The sequence below is a fragment of the Mytilus trossulus genome, chromosome 14, assembly GCF_036588685.1.
Source record: "Mytilus trossulus isolate FHL-02 chromosome 14, PNRI_Mtr1.1.1.hap1, whole genome shotgun sequence".
NCBI classification, from domain to species: Eukaryota; Metazoa; Mollusca; class Bivalvia; order Mytilida; family Mytilidae; genus Mytilus; species Mytilus trossulus.
Genome location: NC_086386.1, coordinates 76,504,233 through 76,523,111, shown reverse-complemented (window position 1 = coordinate 76,523,111; position 18,879 = coordinate 76,504,233). Strand labels below are relative to the sequence as shown.

The following is an 18,879-nucleotide window of genomic DNA, read 5'->3' as shown; positions in this document are numbered from 1 at the left end:
TAATTGTAAAATTTAAGCGATTTTTTAATTTAGTTCTTTTTTTATTTCGATAAAACCAAAATTTCTCCTATTAGTTCAACAGAAAAAAAGGACATTAACAAAAATGTATGCTTCTTTCGAATGCAGATAGTGAGCGTAAATGAACGGTGACCCCATTTTTTTATTTCATTTTTCTATTTAGAATAAGATAAAGTTCGTTTATAGAAAAATATAGAGAAATCCTATATTAAATAAAAAAAAATGATTTAGACCTGCGAGCCCCCTTAAGTTGCAATAATTAATCATATACTGTTAATTCAGAATGTATTGTGAGGTTTTTATCAATATAAATAATGTGACTTAGTGAGTATCGCAATAATAAGAACTCGCATTGCTTTATTTTAAAAATATATCTGTATGCAGATTTTCCTATCATCGCAATAATCAATCTAGCATTTTTGTCCATTTTTCAAAAATTGCAAAAGTACAAATAGGATTTTTCAATTACAAATATGTATTTTTATTTATGGAATTCAAAAGGAAATACAAACTTAGTGACTTTAAGTTACACTGCAATTCTTGTGTGATATTTTTCAATCGTCGATTAGATACAAGCTTGAGTGAACTTTACTTGTGTATATGAAACAAAATGTTTTAAGAAGTAATATTCAATGACTTATCATTCTATAGATTTGAAGACTGTTGTAACAGAGTACTTAAAATGCACAACCTTACCTTTCACCTTTGAACTTCATCTCTCAACTGATCCCTTTCAAGGCGAAGAGATTCAATACACAACCTTACCTTTAACTTTTGAACTTCATCTCTCAACTGATCCCTTTCAAGACAGAGATTCAATACACAATCTTACCTTTAACCTTTGAACTTCATCTCTCAACTGATCCCTTTCAAGACGAAGAGATTCAATACACAACCTTACCTTTAACCTTTGAACTTCATCTCTCAACTGATCCCTTTCAAGACTGATCCCTTTCAAGGCGAAGAGATTCAATACACAACCTTACCTTTAACCTTTGAACTTCATCTCTCAACTGATCCCTTTCAAGACGAAGAGATTCAATACACAACCTTACCTTTAACCTTTGAACTTCATCTCTCAACTGATCCCTTTCAAGACGAAGAGATTCAATATCTTCTTTTTCTGGAATGTCTGTTATGTTACTCATCTAGAAAAAAAGTTCATAAACATTTTTATAGTGACATATGAAATCAAATCACTGACATTATGCAAGTCTTCAGCAAGCTTTTTGTACTGAGAAGTATCCAAATCATATCAGTGTTTAACTTAGCTTTAATCATATAAATAGCTGGGCATTATATGCACATCACATTTTCAAAGAATCAAGTTCAATTACTTCTTATTGTCATATCAGAAATTTTTGAGAATCAAAAGGGAGCTTACATCAATACATATAAACAATTCACCAAAGTTTCATGAGAAATGCTAGAAGCGTTTTTTGAGTTACTGTCTGAAAACTGGAAAATCACCCCTTTTTTATGAGTAAAACCATGTAACTTGGAAACTTTAAATCTAAAATTTATAAAAATCGAAAGGGAGCTCATTTCAATATAGATATAAACAATTCACCAAAGTTTTATGCAAATTTGTAAAAGCCTTTTTGAGTTAATGTCCAACATGTTGACCAGGGACAGACAGTCGAACAGACCAATAACAGAATACCATTACGTAAGTGGGAGTATCAAAAATTAAGTAACTGATTTTTTTCTTCAAACAGTTTGACAATAGTCTAATCTTACTATGCATCTTGTAAGAAATGGTTGTCTGTGACATATTCTAATTAGAGCTTTTCTTAATGCTTGTAGTTAAGAGGTTCTGTGGGCATGCTTGCTTTATTAGTATAAATGTTTCCTCAAGCATTGTAATTAAGACTGACATTAGCAATCAATAGACATATCCGTAGCCAGGGGGGGTTAAAACGACCCCCCCCCCCCTCTCCTTCTTGAAACCAAATTAGCAGTTAAAGTCAACATTCTGTTCAAATTGTGACTGTTAAAGTCAAATTCATCAAATAACTGCCCCCCCTCCCCCCTGGCTACGGGCCTGATAGATAGATGGAGCTTCAGTCTGTAATTTTTAACAGTTGATTTTTTTTGTTGACATTGCATGCAAGGTTTCTCTATTTTTTTACTTTTTTCACTAGATTCATCATCTATTATCTATTCTAAAAAAAACTAGATGGTATTTTTATTGTGTTACCTCAGGTCTGAAAGGGGGTGGATCAACTAAATCAGTCAGATCACTGGCAGCAAATAACATAGCCCCTGTTGTAATGTTCCGCTCTTCTAACTCATGACGGAATACTTCCTTGGCAATCACAACAAAATCTAAAATGAAAAGTTTTTAAACCATTTTCAAACTGTCATGTCTGACACAATTCCTCTCACATGTTTTATTTATTACAATACTTTTTCAGGGCAAAAATATATATATTCATGTTGACTGTAACCTTCTTAAAATTTATAAAGCTGGCCAGTCTGCAAACATTGTTTTGGGTCTCTGCCCAGTCTAGCTGACTTGACGTCATTTAAGATAAAGATATACCATCACATAACCTTAGTGCTTTTTTTTTTTTTTTTTTTTTTTTTTAAAGTTTACCAGCATTGCTAAATAGGTCATCATTTTATTGAGATTTCTCAAACATTGATTCGTCCTAGTTTTGTTCGTATATTCCCCGATATAGAAGGAATCGTTCACACTTTAAAATACCAAGGAGTGAATTCTTATTTTCATTCATATTAATACCAAGGAGCGAAGTCTTATTTTCATTCATATACCAAAATATAACTTAAAATTCCTTAACAAGATTATTCACACTTTAAACCAAGGTGTTAATCCTATTTTTCAATTATTAATATTTCCTCATCTACAAAAACTCATTGAAAAGATCATTCACACTCTAATGTTAAGTTTAATATGTTATTTCCGGTGATTATTTCTCATCACATATTCATGTCCATAGAACATTCACACTTAACTCTAGGGGTCGACTCTCGGTGTTAATACACCTAATTGACTAATTTGAGTGTAAAATTAGAAGTTATATATTTATATATTTCCATTAATTATAATTTTCTTTTCTTTCTATAAAATTTTTATCCCTTTTTTTTTGGTTAGCTCATATTTCTTTGAGAAAAAAAATGAATCCAGAGTAATTAATGGACATGGGTACTAATTTTAGAAAATTAAAAATATATATTTCAATCCAAATTTAATTCCTAGTTTTAAAAACATCTGCATACAAGCCTTTATATTATCTTTTTTGTCAAACTTTAAATTTTGTAGCTAAGCATCATCAATGAATCCGTAAAATGAGTACCCTATGAACTATAATAGATTTCTGCACGGCAATGACATATTGTGAATTCATTTATTTTCATTGGTATCAATTTTCCGTGGATTGAGGGAAGCATGAATTTTCGTGGATATTTGATTTTGTCGTTTATCTCTTTCCTCCATTGAAATTTTTGTTTTGCATGCTTCAATCACATAGGATTTTTCAACAAAATATTGAAAATAGGCTTTCAAGTTTTAATTCATTTTGAAAACCAAATATTCCATTAAAATAAATTTTAGTCTGATATTCTTATGAATATTCTTTTCATTTTCGATACAAATTTTATTAAGTCTGAGGGGTTATTAGGGAGGAAAGGGTTAAGCAATCTCTACATACAATGTCTATGGAAAATTTGCAAATCCACGAACACCTCATGAACTATACCGAATCCTTGCACACAATGACAAATACAAACCTCCGTAGTTGACAGTCCCAGATGAGTCCACATGTAGCCTCTTTCTCATTATTGACTGTTGTTCAGCATTAGGTTCCAGTCCAAGATACTGCAATGCCTAGAAGTAAATATTATTTATACGTGAAAGACATATCAAGAACATTTCTTGTGAATAATTTAAATACTACTTGTGAATAATTTAAATACTACTTGTAAGAATACTCTTGAATTGAATTTTAAATGTAGGTATTGTTATGCGTTTACTTTTCTACATTGGCTGGAGGTATAGGGGGAGGGTTGAGATCTCATAAACATGTTAAACCCCGCTGCATTTTTGCGCCTGTCCCAAGTCAGGAGCCTCTGGTCTTTGTTAGTCTTGTTTTATTTCAATTTTAGTTTCTTGTGTACAATTTGGAATTTAGTATGGCGTTCATTATCACTGAACTAGTATATATATTTGTTTAGGGGCCAGCTAAAGGACGCCTCCGGGTGCGGGAATTTCTCGTTACATTGAAGACCTGTTGGTGACCTTCTGCTGTTGTTTTTTCTATGGTTGGGTTGTTGTCTCTTTGATACATTCCCCATTTCCATTCTCAATTTTACATCAAACAAGAATGTATCCATAGTACACAGATGCCCAATTGCAGTATCAATTTCTATGCTTACTGGACCGTGAAATTGGGGTCAAAACTCTTATTTCAATTCAATATTAGGACAAGAACCTTTTAAGAATTTTTATCAATATACATCATTGTTCATTATACTTAATACTGTGAAAGTAAAAATTAAGGAGGGTATAAAAATAGAATAAAATTCCTCTTACATTTTTTCATGACATAGCCCTAAACATCAATATATAATAATCAACTGGAATAATCCAATAAAACGTTGGGTGTATCTCTTTAAGGAAACATCATCAATATGCACAACATCTAAATAATACTCACAACTTCCAATTTGTCTATCTTTAATCGTACATGTGGATCTAGGGACAGTTTGCGTGATTGGGACATGTCTTTAGACTTTGGTAATCGGCTATGACTCTGGTGAGTGAACACTGATGATGCGTCGCTGTTTGATAACCCATGCAAGGGTCTGACCCCAGGGACAGGAGATATATCCTCTGGGGGTAACATGGAGGATACAGAGCATAAACTATCTCTTGGTCTGGATCCTACAGAACCTGAGACAAAGTAAAAAAGAAAGAAAATTCACTATCAAAATTATTTTTCATATATTCTATTTCAAGTTATCCTTTTCTGACCTACATTTCTACGATTATTTTCTGTATCTGGTAATTTTCATGTGTTAATATATCATTGGGGATTTAAGTTCTATATCTTTGTTACTGTTTGTTTTCAACTGATGGACTTAAATCACTGGCGAAAAATTAGGATTGTTGCAGCTAATGTTGAAAATAAAAGAAATTAGAATGTATACCATTGCATGACAATATATTTATAACAGTATTTGTGAGAATTTCTTGCCCTTTATAATTCATGTTATTTTTCATATTACCCGGTGTTTTTGATGCAAATATGAAATGTAGTCTCATTGTGTATAGAATTCCAGCAAAATTTGTGCTAGAGCCGTCATTTTTATGTGTAGATACATTTCTTTATGCATGTAATTTTATAAAAATCTTATGTCTATCAAATATGAATACAAGGCCTAAAAATCTGTATGTCTTACTGACAATTCCTGTGGTATGTACCAAGTCAGGAATATGGCCATTGTTATATTATAGTTTGTTTCTGTGTGTGTTGTTTGTTTCTTCTTATATTTGAGTGTGAATTCACAATACTATATGACGTGTCACGGTACTTTTCTATCCCAAATTCATGTATTTAGTTTTGATATTGTATTTGTTATTCTCATCAAAATTTTGTCAAATGCTTAGTTTGTTTCTGTGCGTTGCGTTTTGGTGTTGTGACGTTGTTCTCCTCTTATATTTAATGCGTTTCCCTCAATTTTAGTTTGTAACCTGGATTTGTTTTTTTGTATCGATTTATGAGTTTCAAACAGAGGTAAACTATTGTTGCCTTTATCTAATTATAATGCATGTACTGTCAAAAGTATATTTGTTTTGCCTAACAATAGTTCCATTTGAAACTTTGTTATAAACAATGTCATAATATCTGTTCCTCTTGGAACAAATGTTATATACTCTTTATTCTGTAAGGAACAAATACTGTAATATTTCTTTCATTTGAAACATATTATGAAGTAACTTCTATTCCTTGACTGCACATCATATCGTATTTATACTAACCTTTGACCTGTGGGGTTGAGGCCATACTTGGGATCATTATGCGATACTGAGGATCACTATGTGTCCTTTTTGGAACCCCATTACACTTTGAATGTTCCTCACTGCTGCTACTACCATTTATCTACATATCAAAAAGTTCCAATGTTTTAAAATGAACTTTTTAGATATATATCCGAATACCTACAGCTTATAATTTAGAAATAAGGTATTGAAAAGAGGAATGCAAAATTTACATCAGAATTTTTGGTTCATTTATATATATGTTTCAGAGTTCATTGTGGAGTCCACTTTTGCTGAACTAGTATACACATACATGTAAGCAAATATATTGCTGAGTTAAAGACCAGTTGGTGTCTGTGGGCTGTTTTCTGCTAGTTATTGTCTGTTTAACACATTCCCTGTTTTCATTCTCAATTTTAGAAGTTTATTCTAATATGAAAATCTATTATCGTTAACCAGTACAATTACAATATATCTACCTTTAGGGCAAATGCAGAAAAACACAAAAAAACGGCTGTTCCGCGTTACAACCAACTAATTTATACTACCAGATACCCTCAATTTTTCAACATCAAAACCCCCAGTTTACATAGGCCAAGATTCAGGTACAATATTTAATTCTGTTCTACAGCAAAATAAACATATCTATGGCACGCCTGAACCACTTTTATAGATAATCCTAAATTATCTCAGATAAACCAGGATTTTCTCAGATAAACTAGGATTATCTCAATTTTTTACATTAAGCTCAAATAAACCGGGATTATCTCGATTTTTTCCAGATAATGCCGGTTTATCTTAGAATTTTCAGATAAACCGGGATTTTCTCCAGATAATGAATTTTCTTTATTTTCTCAGATAAACTAGAATTTTTTCGAATTTGAATTAAGCTGAGATAATCTTAGTTTATCTGAGATAAACCGGGATTATCTGAAAATTCTGAGAAAATTGATTATCTGAAAATTCTGAAAAAATGGATTATCTGAAAAAAGGAGCCAATAGAAAGTCACGACACATTGGAAGAAAATTTCATGGTCATAAGGGATAAGATATAGAGACCATGGAGCATCTATACAGACAGAATAATTAAAGATAAGGCTCTTACGGGAAAAGTTTTAGAACGTTTATTTTTTACTAAATTTTTAAAAATTAACAATTGATTTATTCAGGATGTACATGTATTACAAGTATTTCGATATTTATGAAGATCAGAGGGAAGTTGTCTTGAACGTTTCTTTTAAGATAATTTGAATGTAATATCCGTTTTTTATTTTTCCTTATGAAGAGAGTGAAATGTGTTACATGAATCTGACATCCGCACAATTAACTAGGACAAATAACTTTAATGTTGAAACAAGTTTAGCACAGTTGAAATACACCATTTAGAAGTCATAAAGAGTTTCCTTTTAGAAAGTTATAATCTTAATTAAAAAAGATACCACGCTCCATTTTCTTTCCGTAATTTTCTCTATTAAAACAGTGAAATATGGTATCATACATTTTATTGCTTAAATACACATTTTAGTACTTACATTTTGTGTTTAGTAAATTGAAATTTAAAATTTTAAGTGTTTTTGTCTATTAGATAATCTTATCATGATGATGGCAAATGCCCAATACCTGAAATATTTATTACCTTACAACTTTATTATATTGTTTATTGGTTTGTTATTTACGACACGTGCGACTGTTTATCTGTTTATTCGGGTGTTTGATCGGTTCATTCTCATTTATCCAACTTTTTAAAAATTATATGTAGTACAGGTGAAAAAAAGTTGGATAGATGAAATCAAAGGTAATCAAGAACAATTTTTTTTTTAATTAGAATTTGGGTTGAAAAATAAGATTGAAAATTATACCCGGATTAAATTTTCTGTAGTATTATTTAGCCGGCGTTTTACGTTTCCGCAAATTGACATAACTTTTCCGGAAAAAAAAGATGACGTTTCCGGAAAAAAAAGTTTACGTTTCTGCAAATAAATATCTTATCTTAAGTAACTATTCCGCAAAAAATAAATTATTGCTTTTCCGCATATAATTATAGAATACCTGTTGATCGAAAGCAAATCCTTAATAAAAAAAATCAAAATTTATTAAGTTAAAGGTCATCAACACATGCAAGTAAAATTCATCATTAAAATGGATGAAAACGTATGTTCAAAAGTCGGCACTAATTCGCCATATCTTGATATGAATTCATAAGTCAGTTCTGGCAGAATATTTGTAACCAAAACGTCGTACAAAGTCCACAGTAGTACATTCACCGTTTACAAGTTTTGTATTTTCTTCAAGAAGAAGTCCATCTTCTCCTTTTCATATTTCCGAACGGCTACTTTTACAGTTAGAGTTCACATCTTAATGCAAGATGTTGTACATGCATTTTCGATAACTGACTCATAACTCATCGACACAAACACAAATAATAGGATGGCTTGAGTCACTCTGCTCTTTCGGGTGGGCATGAAAAGACTCGGCACCATTCGTTGTTCTCTTTTGGTCGGGGTCAGGACGTGATGTCCAAATGGTTTGTGGAAATCTCGAATTGATATCTGTATAAAACTCCAAGATGTAATCTGCAAACTTTATGCATCTACCGTCAGATGGAGAATCGGCTACCAATTCAACAATGCATGCTTTAATCATGTCATTGGCAACTAAGCCAAACCAAAAAAATGTGATAGCCATTTACGAAAATCCTTACCAGACTTTGAAGGCATAACACTTTGCTCAGTGCTCGGAGCACAAAAATCATGCTCGAAACATGAAATCCAGCAATTTGATTGGTTGATTTTCGAGTCTGAGTACACAAATCTTGCTCGAAAGTTTTATAACCGTAAGACCAGAGTCAACTAGTTATATCTTATATAGACTATAGACAATAGACAATATTTTATTGCACACACACATTTACATTAAATGGTTATGGCATACAAAATTAAGACAATAAACTTACAATAGTTAAATTGATTATAATAATTATATTAGAGTGACAGTGGTATTCACAGTGAAGAAGAAAAAGGCAATAAATATCAACAGTTAAAACATTATTAATGTCCCTGATCAATTAAAAAAAAAAAGAATACAAACAAAAATTAGGTTGCATATTAAAAGAAACACAAGTTATACAGATGTTCTAAAAAAAACCCAATCATTAATATACTTTATGGTGATTTTTATAATGACTGGTAGACTGCTATTTAAGAGTACAGTCAAATGCTTCAATGTTATTTATATAAATTGAAATTAAGATTTTTATTAATATTTTGTATATAGGTATCCCTCTATGATGTATAGCATGGACAGATTGAGAAGAAATGGTATTCATCCTCAATTTCTTGTCTGTCACAGGATAAGCAAATGCGTTTACTTCTTTCAATGTTAGTATAACGCCCTCTTTCAATTGCTAGATAATGGGCACTTAGTTTAAATTTACTGAGAACTGATCGGCCAGTTTAGAATTTACATATATCAATATATGGGGGCCTTTTTCTAATTCTACTAGTATGACAAAAGAAATTTAATTTTTCACATTTATTGATAGAACAATTCATAATTTGATAAGCCTGGTCATAGATTCTTTGTTGGATACTATTTATGTGATATTTTAAATTAAAGGTATCAAAAGTGAGATGACCAAAACCTAATTTATTTAACCAGTCTTTTACATTGTTAACCCATTTACTTGTTTTTTTCTATATTATTATATATTTTATGGATTAAAGTGTTAGGCGAGTTTACAATGTGGTTTAGAAATTGGATAGCTGAAATCTGAATTTTAAAGTACAAAGGGATTCTGTTTGTCTAAGTTACACAGGCTACATTTGTTGTTTTGCACTGTACTCCTAAAATTATATTAAAGATATATTAAGATCTGAACCCTTTCTAAATGAAAATATTAAATAAAATATTTATCTGATATAATTGTATTCAAATATTTATAAATTACCGGATAAATTTCCGGAAAAGTAATAAATACAAATTGCGGAAACGTATACTTTAAATTTGCAGAAACGTAGTATTGGGACTTAGAAAAATTAGCGGAAATGCAATACGCCCTATTTAGCATAGCATGTTAAACTGTGCAACTGACATTTTCATCCTCGTTTAAGTAGGGGAAAAACTGCATCAGTGTAGACTAGTGATATACGTTGATGGTGATAGGTGTAGAGAGTGGTAAAATATATACAGAGTGGTGATAGATATACATAGTGGTGATAGATATACAGAGTGGTGATAGATATTCAGAGAGGTGATAGATATTCAGAGGGGTGATAGATTTACACAGTGGTAATATACATACAGAGTGGGGATAGATATACAGAGTGGTGACAGATGTACAGAGTGGTGATAGATATTCAGATTGGTGATAGATACACAGAGTGGTGATAGATATATAAAGGGTCGATAGATATACATAGTGGTGATAGGTGTACAGAGAGGTGATAGATGTACAGAGTGGTGATAAATATTCAGATTGGTGATAGATATACAGAGTGGTGATATTTGTACAGAGTGGTAATATATATTCAGAGGGATGATAGATATACACAGTGGTGATAGACATACATAGTGGTGATAAATATACAGAGTGGTGATAAATGTACAGAGTGGTGATAGATATTCAGATTGGTGATAGATATACAGAGGGTTGATAGATATTCAGAGGGATGATAGATATACACAGTGGTGATAGACATACATAGTGATGATAGATATACAGAGTGGTGATAAATGTACAGAGTGGTGATAGATATTCAGATTGGTGATAGATACACAGAGTGGTGATAGATATTCAGAGGGTCGATATATATACAGAGTGGTGATAGGTGTACAGAGAGGTGATAGATGTACAGAGTGGTGATAGATATTCAGATTGGTGATAGATATACAGAGGGTTGATAGATATTCAGAGGGATGATAGATATACACAGTGGTGATAGACATACATAGTGATGATAGATATACATAGTGGTGATAAATGTACAGAGTGGTGTTAGATATTCACTGTGGTGATAGATATTCAGAGGGTCGATAGATATACAGATTGGTAATATGTGTACATAGTGGTGATATATATTCAGAGGGGTGATAGTTATTCAGAGGGTTGAAAGATATTCAGAGGGATGATAGATATACACAGTGGTGATAGACATACAGAGTGGTGATACATATACAGAGTGGTAATAGATATACAGAGTGGTGTAAGATATTCAGAAGGGTGATAGATATACACAGTCGTTATAGCCATACAGAGTGGTGATATATATACAGAGTGGTAATATATGTACAGAGTGGTGATAGATATTCAGATTGGTGATAGATATACAGAGTGGTGATAGATATACAAATAAGTGTTAGATATTCAGAGGGGAGATATATACTCAGAGGGGAGATAGATATACAGAGCGGTGATAGATGTACAGAGTGGTAGTAGATATATACAGAGTGGTGATATATGTACAGAGTAGTAATAGATATACAGACTGGTGCAAGATATTCAGAGGGGTGATAGATTTATAGAGTTGTGTTAGATATTCACTTTGGTGATAGATATTCAGAGGGTCGATAGATATTCAGAGGGATGATAGATATACACAGTGGTGATAGACATACATAGTGGTGATAGATATACAGAGTGGTGATAAATGTACAGAGTGGTGATATATATTCAGATTGGTGATAGATATACAGAGGGTTGATAGATATTCAGAGGGATGAAAGATATACACAGTGGTGATAGACATACATAGTGATGATAGATATACAGAGTGGTGATAAATGAACAGAGGGGTGATAGATATTCAGATTGGTGATAGATATACAGAGTGGTGATAGATATACAGATAAGTGTTAGATATTCAGAGGAGTGATAGATACTCAGAGTGTCGATAGATATATAGAGTGGTAGTAAATATACAGAGTGGTGATATATATACAGAGTTGTGTTAGATATTCATTTTGGTGATAGATATTCAGAGGGTCGATATGATAGATATACAGAGTGGTGATAAATGTACAGAGTGGTGTTAGATATTCACTGTGGTGATATATATTCAGAGGGTCGATAGATATACAGATTGGTAATATGTGTACATAGTGGTGATATATATTCAGAGGGGGGATAGTTATTCAGAGGGTTGAAAGATATTCAGAGGGATGATAGATATACACAGTGGTGATAGACATACAGAGTGGTGATACATATACAGAGTGGTAATAGATATACAGAGTGGTGTAAGATATTCAGAGGGGTGATAGATATACACAGTCGTTATAGCCATACAGAGTGGTGATATATATACAGAGTGGTGATATATGTACAGAGTGGTTATATATATTCAGATTGGTGATAGATATACAGAGTGGTGATAGATATACAAATAAGTGTTAGATATTCAGAGGGGAGATAGATACTCAGAGGGGAGATAGATATACAGAGTGGTGATAGATGTACAGAGTGGTAGTAGATATATACAGAGTGGTGATATATATACAGAGTAGTAATATATATACAGACTGGTGCAAGATATTCAGAGGGGTGATAGATTTATAGAGTGGTAGATATATATATTCAGATTCAGATTGGTGATATATACATACAGAGTGGTGTTAGATATTCACTGTGGTGATAGATATTCAGAGGGTCGATAGATATACAGATTGGTAATATGTGTACATAGTGGTGATATATATTCAGAGCGGTGATAGTTATTCAGAGGGTTGAAAGATATTCAGAGGGATGATAGATATACACAGTGGTGATAGACATACAGAGTGGTGATACATATACAGAGTGGTAATAGATATACAGAGTGGTGTAAGATATTGAGAGGGGTGATAGATATACACAGTCGTTATAGCCATACAGAGTGGTGATATATATACAGAGTGGTGATATATGTACAGAGTGGTTATAGATATTCAGATTGGTGATAGATATACAGAGTGGTGATAGATATACAAATAAGTGTTAGATATTCAGAGGGGAGATAGATACTCAGAGGGGAGATAGATGTACAGAGTGGTGATAGATGTACAGAGTGGTAGTAGATATATACAGAGTGGTGATATATATACAGAGTAGTAATAGATATACAGACTGGTGCAAGATATTCAGAGGGGTGATAGATTTATAGAGTGGTAATATATATATTCAGATTCAGATTGGTGATATATACATACAGAGTGGTGTTAGATATTCAGAGTGTTAGATATTCACTGTGGTGATAGATATTCAGAGGGTCGATAGATATACAGATTGGTAATATGTGTACATAGTGGTGATAGATATTCAGAGGGGTGATAGTTATTCAGAGGGTTGATAGATATTCAGAGGGATGATAGATATACACAGTGGTGATAGACATACATAGTGGTGATAGATATATAGAGTGGTGATAAATGTACAGAGGGGTGATAGATATTCAGATTGGTGATAGATATACAGAGTGGTGATAGATATACAGATAAGTGTTAGATATTCAGAGGAGTGATAGATACTCAGAGTGTCGATAGATATATAGAGTGGTAGTAAATATACAGAGTGGTGATATATATACAGAGTGGTAATAGATATACAGAGTGGTGTAAGATATTCAGAGGGTTGATAGATATTCAGAGGGTCGATAGATATACAGAGTGGTGGTATGTGTACAGAGTGGTGATAGATATACAGATTGATGATAGATGTACAGAGGGGGTGATAGATATACAGAGTGGCGTTCGATATACAGAGTGGTGATAGACATACAGCGTGGTGATAGATATACAGAGATGTGATAGATGTACAGAGTGGTTATAGATATACAGAGTGATGATAGATATACAGAGTGGTGATAGATATACAGATAAGTGTTAGATATTCAGAGGGGTGATAGATACTCAGAGTGTCGATAGATATACAGAGTGGTGATATGTGTACAGAGTGGTGATAGATATACAGAGTGATGATAGATGTACAGAGGGGGTGATATATATACAGAGTGGTGATAGACATACAGAGTGGTTATAGACATACAGAATGGTGATTGATATACAGAGATGTGATAGATGTACAGAGTGGTTATAGATATACAGAGCGATGATATATATACAGAGTGGTGACATTTATAGAGAATACTGATGGATATACAGAGTGGTGATAAGTATACAGAGTTGTGATAGATATTCACTTTGGTGATAGATATTCAGAGGGTCGATATATATACAGAGTGGTGATAGATGTACAGGGTAGTAGTAGATATACAAAGTAGTGATATATATATATATACAGATTGTAAGATATTCAAAGGGGTGCTAGATATTCAGAGGGTCGATAGATATACAGAGAGGTGATATGTGTACATAGTGGTGATAGATATACAGAGTGATGATAGATGTACAGAGTGGTGATATATAAATATATACAGCGTGGTGATATATATTCAGAGGGGTGATAGATATTCAGAGGGAGTGAAAGATATACACAGTGATGATAGACCTACAGAGTGGTGATAGACATACAGAGTGGTGATAGATGTACAGAGTGGTGATAGATATTCAGATTGGTGATAGATATACAGAGTGGTGATAGATATACAGAGTGGTGTTGGATATTCAGAGGGGTGATAGATAATCAGAGAGTCGATAGATATACATAGTTGTGAAAGATGAACAGAGTGGTAGTAGATATACAAAGTGGTGATATTTATATACAGAGTGATGATAGATATACAGAGAGGTGTAAGACATTCTGAGGGTTAATAGATATACAGAGTGGTGTAAGATATAGAGAGTGGTGATAGATATACAGAGTGGTGGTATTCAGAGGGGTGAAAGATATTCAGAGGGTCGATAAATATACAGAGTGGTGATAGGTGTACAGAGTGGTGATAGATATACAGGGTGGTTGATAATAGACAAACTTGTGATTATATTTAGATCAGAAGTAGATATACAGAGGGTCTATATATATACAGAGTGGTAATATGTGTACACATTGGTGATATATATACAGAGTGATTATAGATGTACATATTGGTGATATATATACAGATTGTGATTGATAAACAGAGTGGTGTTAGATATTCAGAGGGTGATAGATATTCAGAGGGTCGTTAGATATACAGAGTGGTGATTGATGAACAGAGTGGTAATAGATATACAGAGTGGTGATTGATATACAGAGTGGTGATAGTTGTACAGATTAGTGATATATATTATTGGTGAAAGATAAACAGAGTGGTGAAAGATATACAGAGTGGTGAAAAATGTACAAAGTGGTGATAGATATACAGAGTGGTGATAGATGCACAGATTGGTGATAGATATACAGAGTAATTAAAGATATACAAATTGGTAATAAATTGTAACGTTTTCGCTCGGTGTTGCTATAGGATTTTCGTTACCCTGAAGTGAAACTCTGACCCACTGACAAAACTAGACAATCCGCCAGACAAACTAATACTCGACAATAAATACTGTTTCAAATGACTGCTCCCTTGGGTTAACTCATTCCTGTAATCCAATAGGTATATTTAAAGATGCAGAAGATGTTTCAGAAGACAGAAATAAATAATTCGTTTCAAGTAAATGATTTAATGAAGTGTCCAGTTATAGATATGTAATGCAGACAATTTCAATATCGTATATTGACAAAAAGTCACAGGATATAAACTAAATTGTCACAAATTTGATAGGACAAAAATCAAAGGACAAAAAGTCACAATTAATTTGTTAACAATTATTTGAATATATAAGAGTAAGATCTTAAAATATTTTCTTTTCGTTACATATTTTCATTTCTAGGCTTTGAATATTTGTTCATAATAGATATAGGTAGATGTGATGTGGTGTGAGTGCAAATGAGACAACTCTCCATAAGCCTTGATAAATTAAAATTCATTAAATTTTGATCATGCAAATGATATATTCCTTAGTACATAACAATTATTTTATCATTATTATATTTGTTCAATACATTTAAATAACAAAGTTGTTTGTATACATGGTATAGAATACTTCAAGTAAAACTTTTTGTTTGCGATTTTTTTGTCCTGTGACTTTCTACATTCGTTTTAAATACATTTAAACAGAGTCTCAGAGGATTATCAACTTCCTTAGTTTACTATTGTCATGTCAATTGACTGTCTGGAAAAAATAAATAATTAACACTTGAAGAATGAAATTTTAAAAAACATGTTATTTATTTACCTTAAAAAGAAACAAAGTGAAAGTGAGATTTTTTTCATATAAGAATCTTGACTTTTAATTTTGTAACGAGTGCCTAAGTTTTAATGAATTATCTTGTATTGTCGGTAAACGGACAGAAAGTCACAGGACATAAAGTCACAAATTTGATAGGACAAAAAGTCACAAATATTTTTTTTGACAATTGTTCAAATATATTTTGAAAGATCTTCTTTAAGTTTTTATTACATATAATCCTTTTTAAGTTAAGAAAAAAGCTCATACACCTTGATAATTGAAGATGCATTAAATTTTAATCATGCAAAGGATATTTATATTGGCAAAATGAAGCCATTTAGGTTCCAAGTCACTTTGACATTTTATTTTCATAACAATAACTTGTTCGTTATTGATATTTATTGAGAAGATTTTTATTACAAAGTTGCTTGAAACATAAAACTTCAAGAAAAATGTGAAAAGAATATTTTCAAAATAAATGTGTTCTTGTTCAAACAAAAGTAATCTCAAAACTGAATTGTGATTTTTTGTTCTGTGACTTTTTGTCTGTGACTTTTTGTCCTGTGACTTTCTGTCATACGTTCGCCTTGTCTTTCAATATTGGTGAATTTATCTTGTATTGCCAATTTTATGAAATCATTTATTTTTACTTATAAATCGACTAAATAATTGAATTCTCTCCATTTTTCATGCCTAGGACCAGCATTTTACAACTTGGTAGAGTTATTTTAATTATGTACAAAATATGCTGAAACATCTGTGTTTGTTACAACACAGAGACAATACCAATATCATCAAGAGGTATGTGAAATTCAGATGAATTTTTGGTTGAACTGGATAAAGTTCCATTCTTTCTTTGTACACGGATTGACGAACACATTTTAGATTTCTTTTCTTTCTTTTCTATATGTTCTTCGTCAATTTTGAAGATCTCTGAATTAATTATTATAGAAGGATATTTCCTGTGAGAAGGATCTAATTCAAGAAATAAAATTCATACATTGTATCACTAGATTGTGATTTTGTGTCTTTTGTGTTAAAATATGCTAGTTTTCGAGTCAAGATTCTTTATTTCTTAAACACCATAAAGATACAATGGTACAAAGAAGTTCATCAAAAGTCATATATCATAACACAAACACACATGACAAGATGAGATGAAAATAACAAATAATATATAATAAACAGTATAGTAAAGAAGAGTGGTGATTAACCAGGAAGACTCACTTGAAAAGTTATAACCCTGATAAATTTGCACAGCTTTTTCAACTTATTTTTTATTTTTAACTGAAATAGTTTTTCAAATTTTAGTATTTTACATCTGTGTAAGAAAAAGTATCCAATATTTTGCTCGAAAATTTGCCAAAGAACTACACTGCAAAGTGTAATGAAATTCATCACCAATCTCGTTACAATGACATAAGTTACAATATCTAAGGTTTCGCTCAATCTTATTCCATCTACCAGTTTCGATGGGTAACTTATGGTTACCCGTACGAAATCTACAATATGTTATTCTATCTTTATCATTTAAAATATTCAGATATTCCTCAAATTCAAAATTTTGTTTATACAATTTGTAGGCCGAACCTTTTGGCGAACAGTCAATATCAGCTCTCCATTTCTGTTGAAACTGATCAAATAACTTTTGTTTTAAACTAATACCCAACCAATTAGAATTGAAATTTCCTTGTGACAACCAAATATTGCTGTATCCCGTTTATCTAATATATTTTTAATGTATTTCAACCATATTATCTGACCTAAATTGATTGTCCGAATTTTTCAAGAACATGTATTTGTATAGTATTTTATCAATCGTGTTATCATCCCCGTTAACCATTTTTGACCAAAAATTAACCATACGCAGTTGTATATATAAAGACATGGGATACATACCAAGTTCACCATAAATCATAAAATTGGGTGTCGACTTCTTAAAGTTTAATAATTATAGTTTACAATATTTTAGGTGCACTTTTTCTATAATATCAGTATTACTGAAACCCCAAATTTCACACCGATACAGGAGAATTGGCTTCACAATTTTATCAAAAAGATCATATTGTGATTTCACTGACAAGTTGTGCAACCTCCCATTTTTCAATACTTCATACATTGCTTTATTTGCTTTCCTAACTAAAATCTTCTTAGCACTCATAAAGCTACCTGTTCTTGAAAAAATTCAACCCAAGATATGTCAATTCATTTCCGTCATATATAAAGATAATATGTTTGGGTAATCTACCACCAGAAAAAATTATAATCTTAGTTTTACTTGTGTTAACTTTTAATTTTTAGGTACTGCAATATTCAAAGAATATATCTAATTGCAACTGAATGCATTATCCGAAAATAACACTGTATCATCTGCGTATAATAACACAAACAGTTTTAAGTAGATATCAAACTCATTCTCTATTTCATCAGTAATACAATTTAAACCACATACATTTTTTTCTTCAATAAACTGTTGAAGGTCGTTCAAATACTATGAAAATAAAAAAGGAGACATATGTTCACCCTGTCTTACACCGATATTGCATGAAAAGTATTCTGACATTTAACCATTATACATAATACGAGATTTAATACCAGTGTACATATTAAAAATTACATTATACATTTTATCGTTAATATCATTCACAAGTAATTATGTCAAAGACCCTTTC

The 18,879-nt window shown here is 31.8% G+C and overlaps 1 protein-coding gene across 2 annotated transcripts in view; it reads right to left on the bottom strand.

The window, feature by feature from the left end:
• LOC134696638 (syntaxin-binding protein 4-like) overlaps positions 1-18,879 on the bottom strand; it is a 48,324-nt gene that overhangs the window by 11,531 nt on the left and 17,914 nt on the right. For both annotated transcript variants that reach the window (XM_063558551.1, XM_063558552.1), the window contains exons 9-13: positions 6,023-6,143; positions 4,698-4,933; positions 3,772-3,868; positions 2,219-2,346; positions 1,074-1,166 (exon numbers count right to left, since the gene is read on the bottom strand). In XM_063558551.1, coding sequence (XP_063414621.1) covers positions 1,074-1,166; positions 2,219-2,346; positions 3,772-3,868; positions 4,698-4,933; positions 6,023-6,143 — 675 coding nt within the window. The remainder of the gene's footprint in view (positions 1-1,073; positions 1,167-2,218; positions 2,347-3,771; positions 3,869-4,697; positions 4,934-6,022; positions 6,144-18,879) is intronic.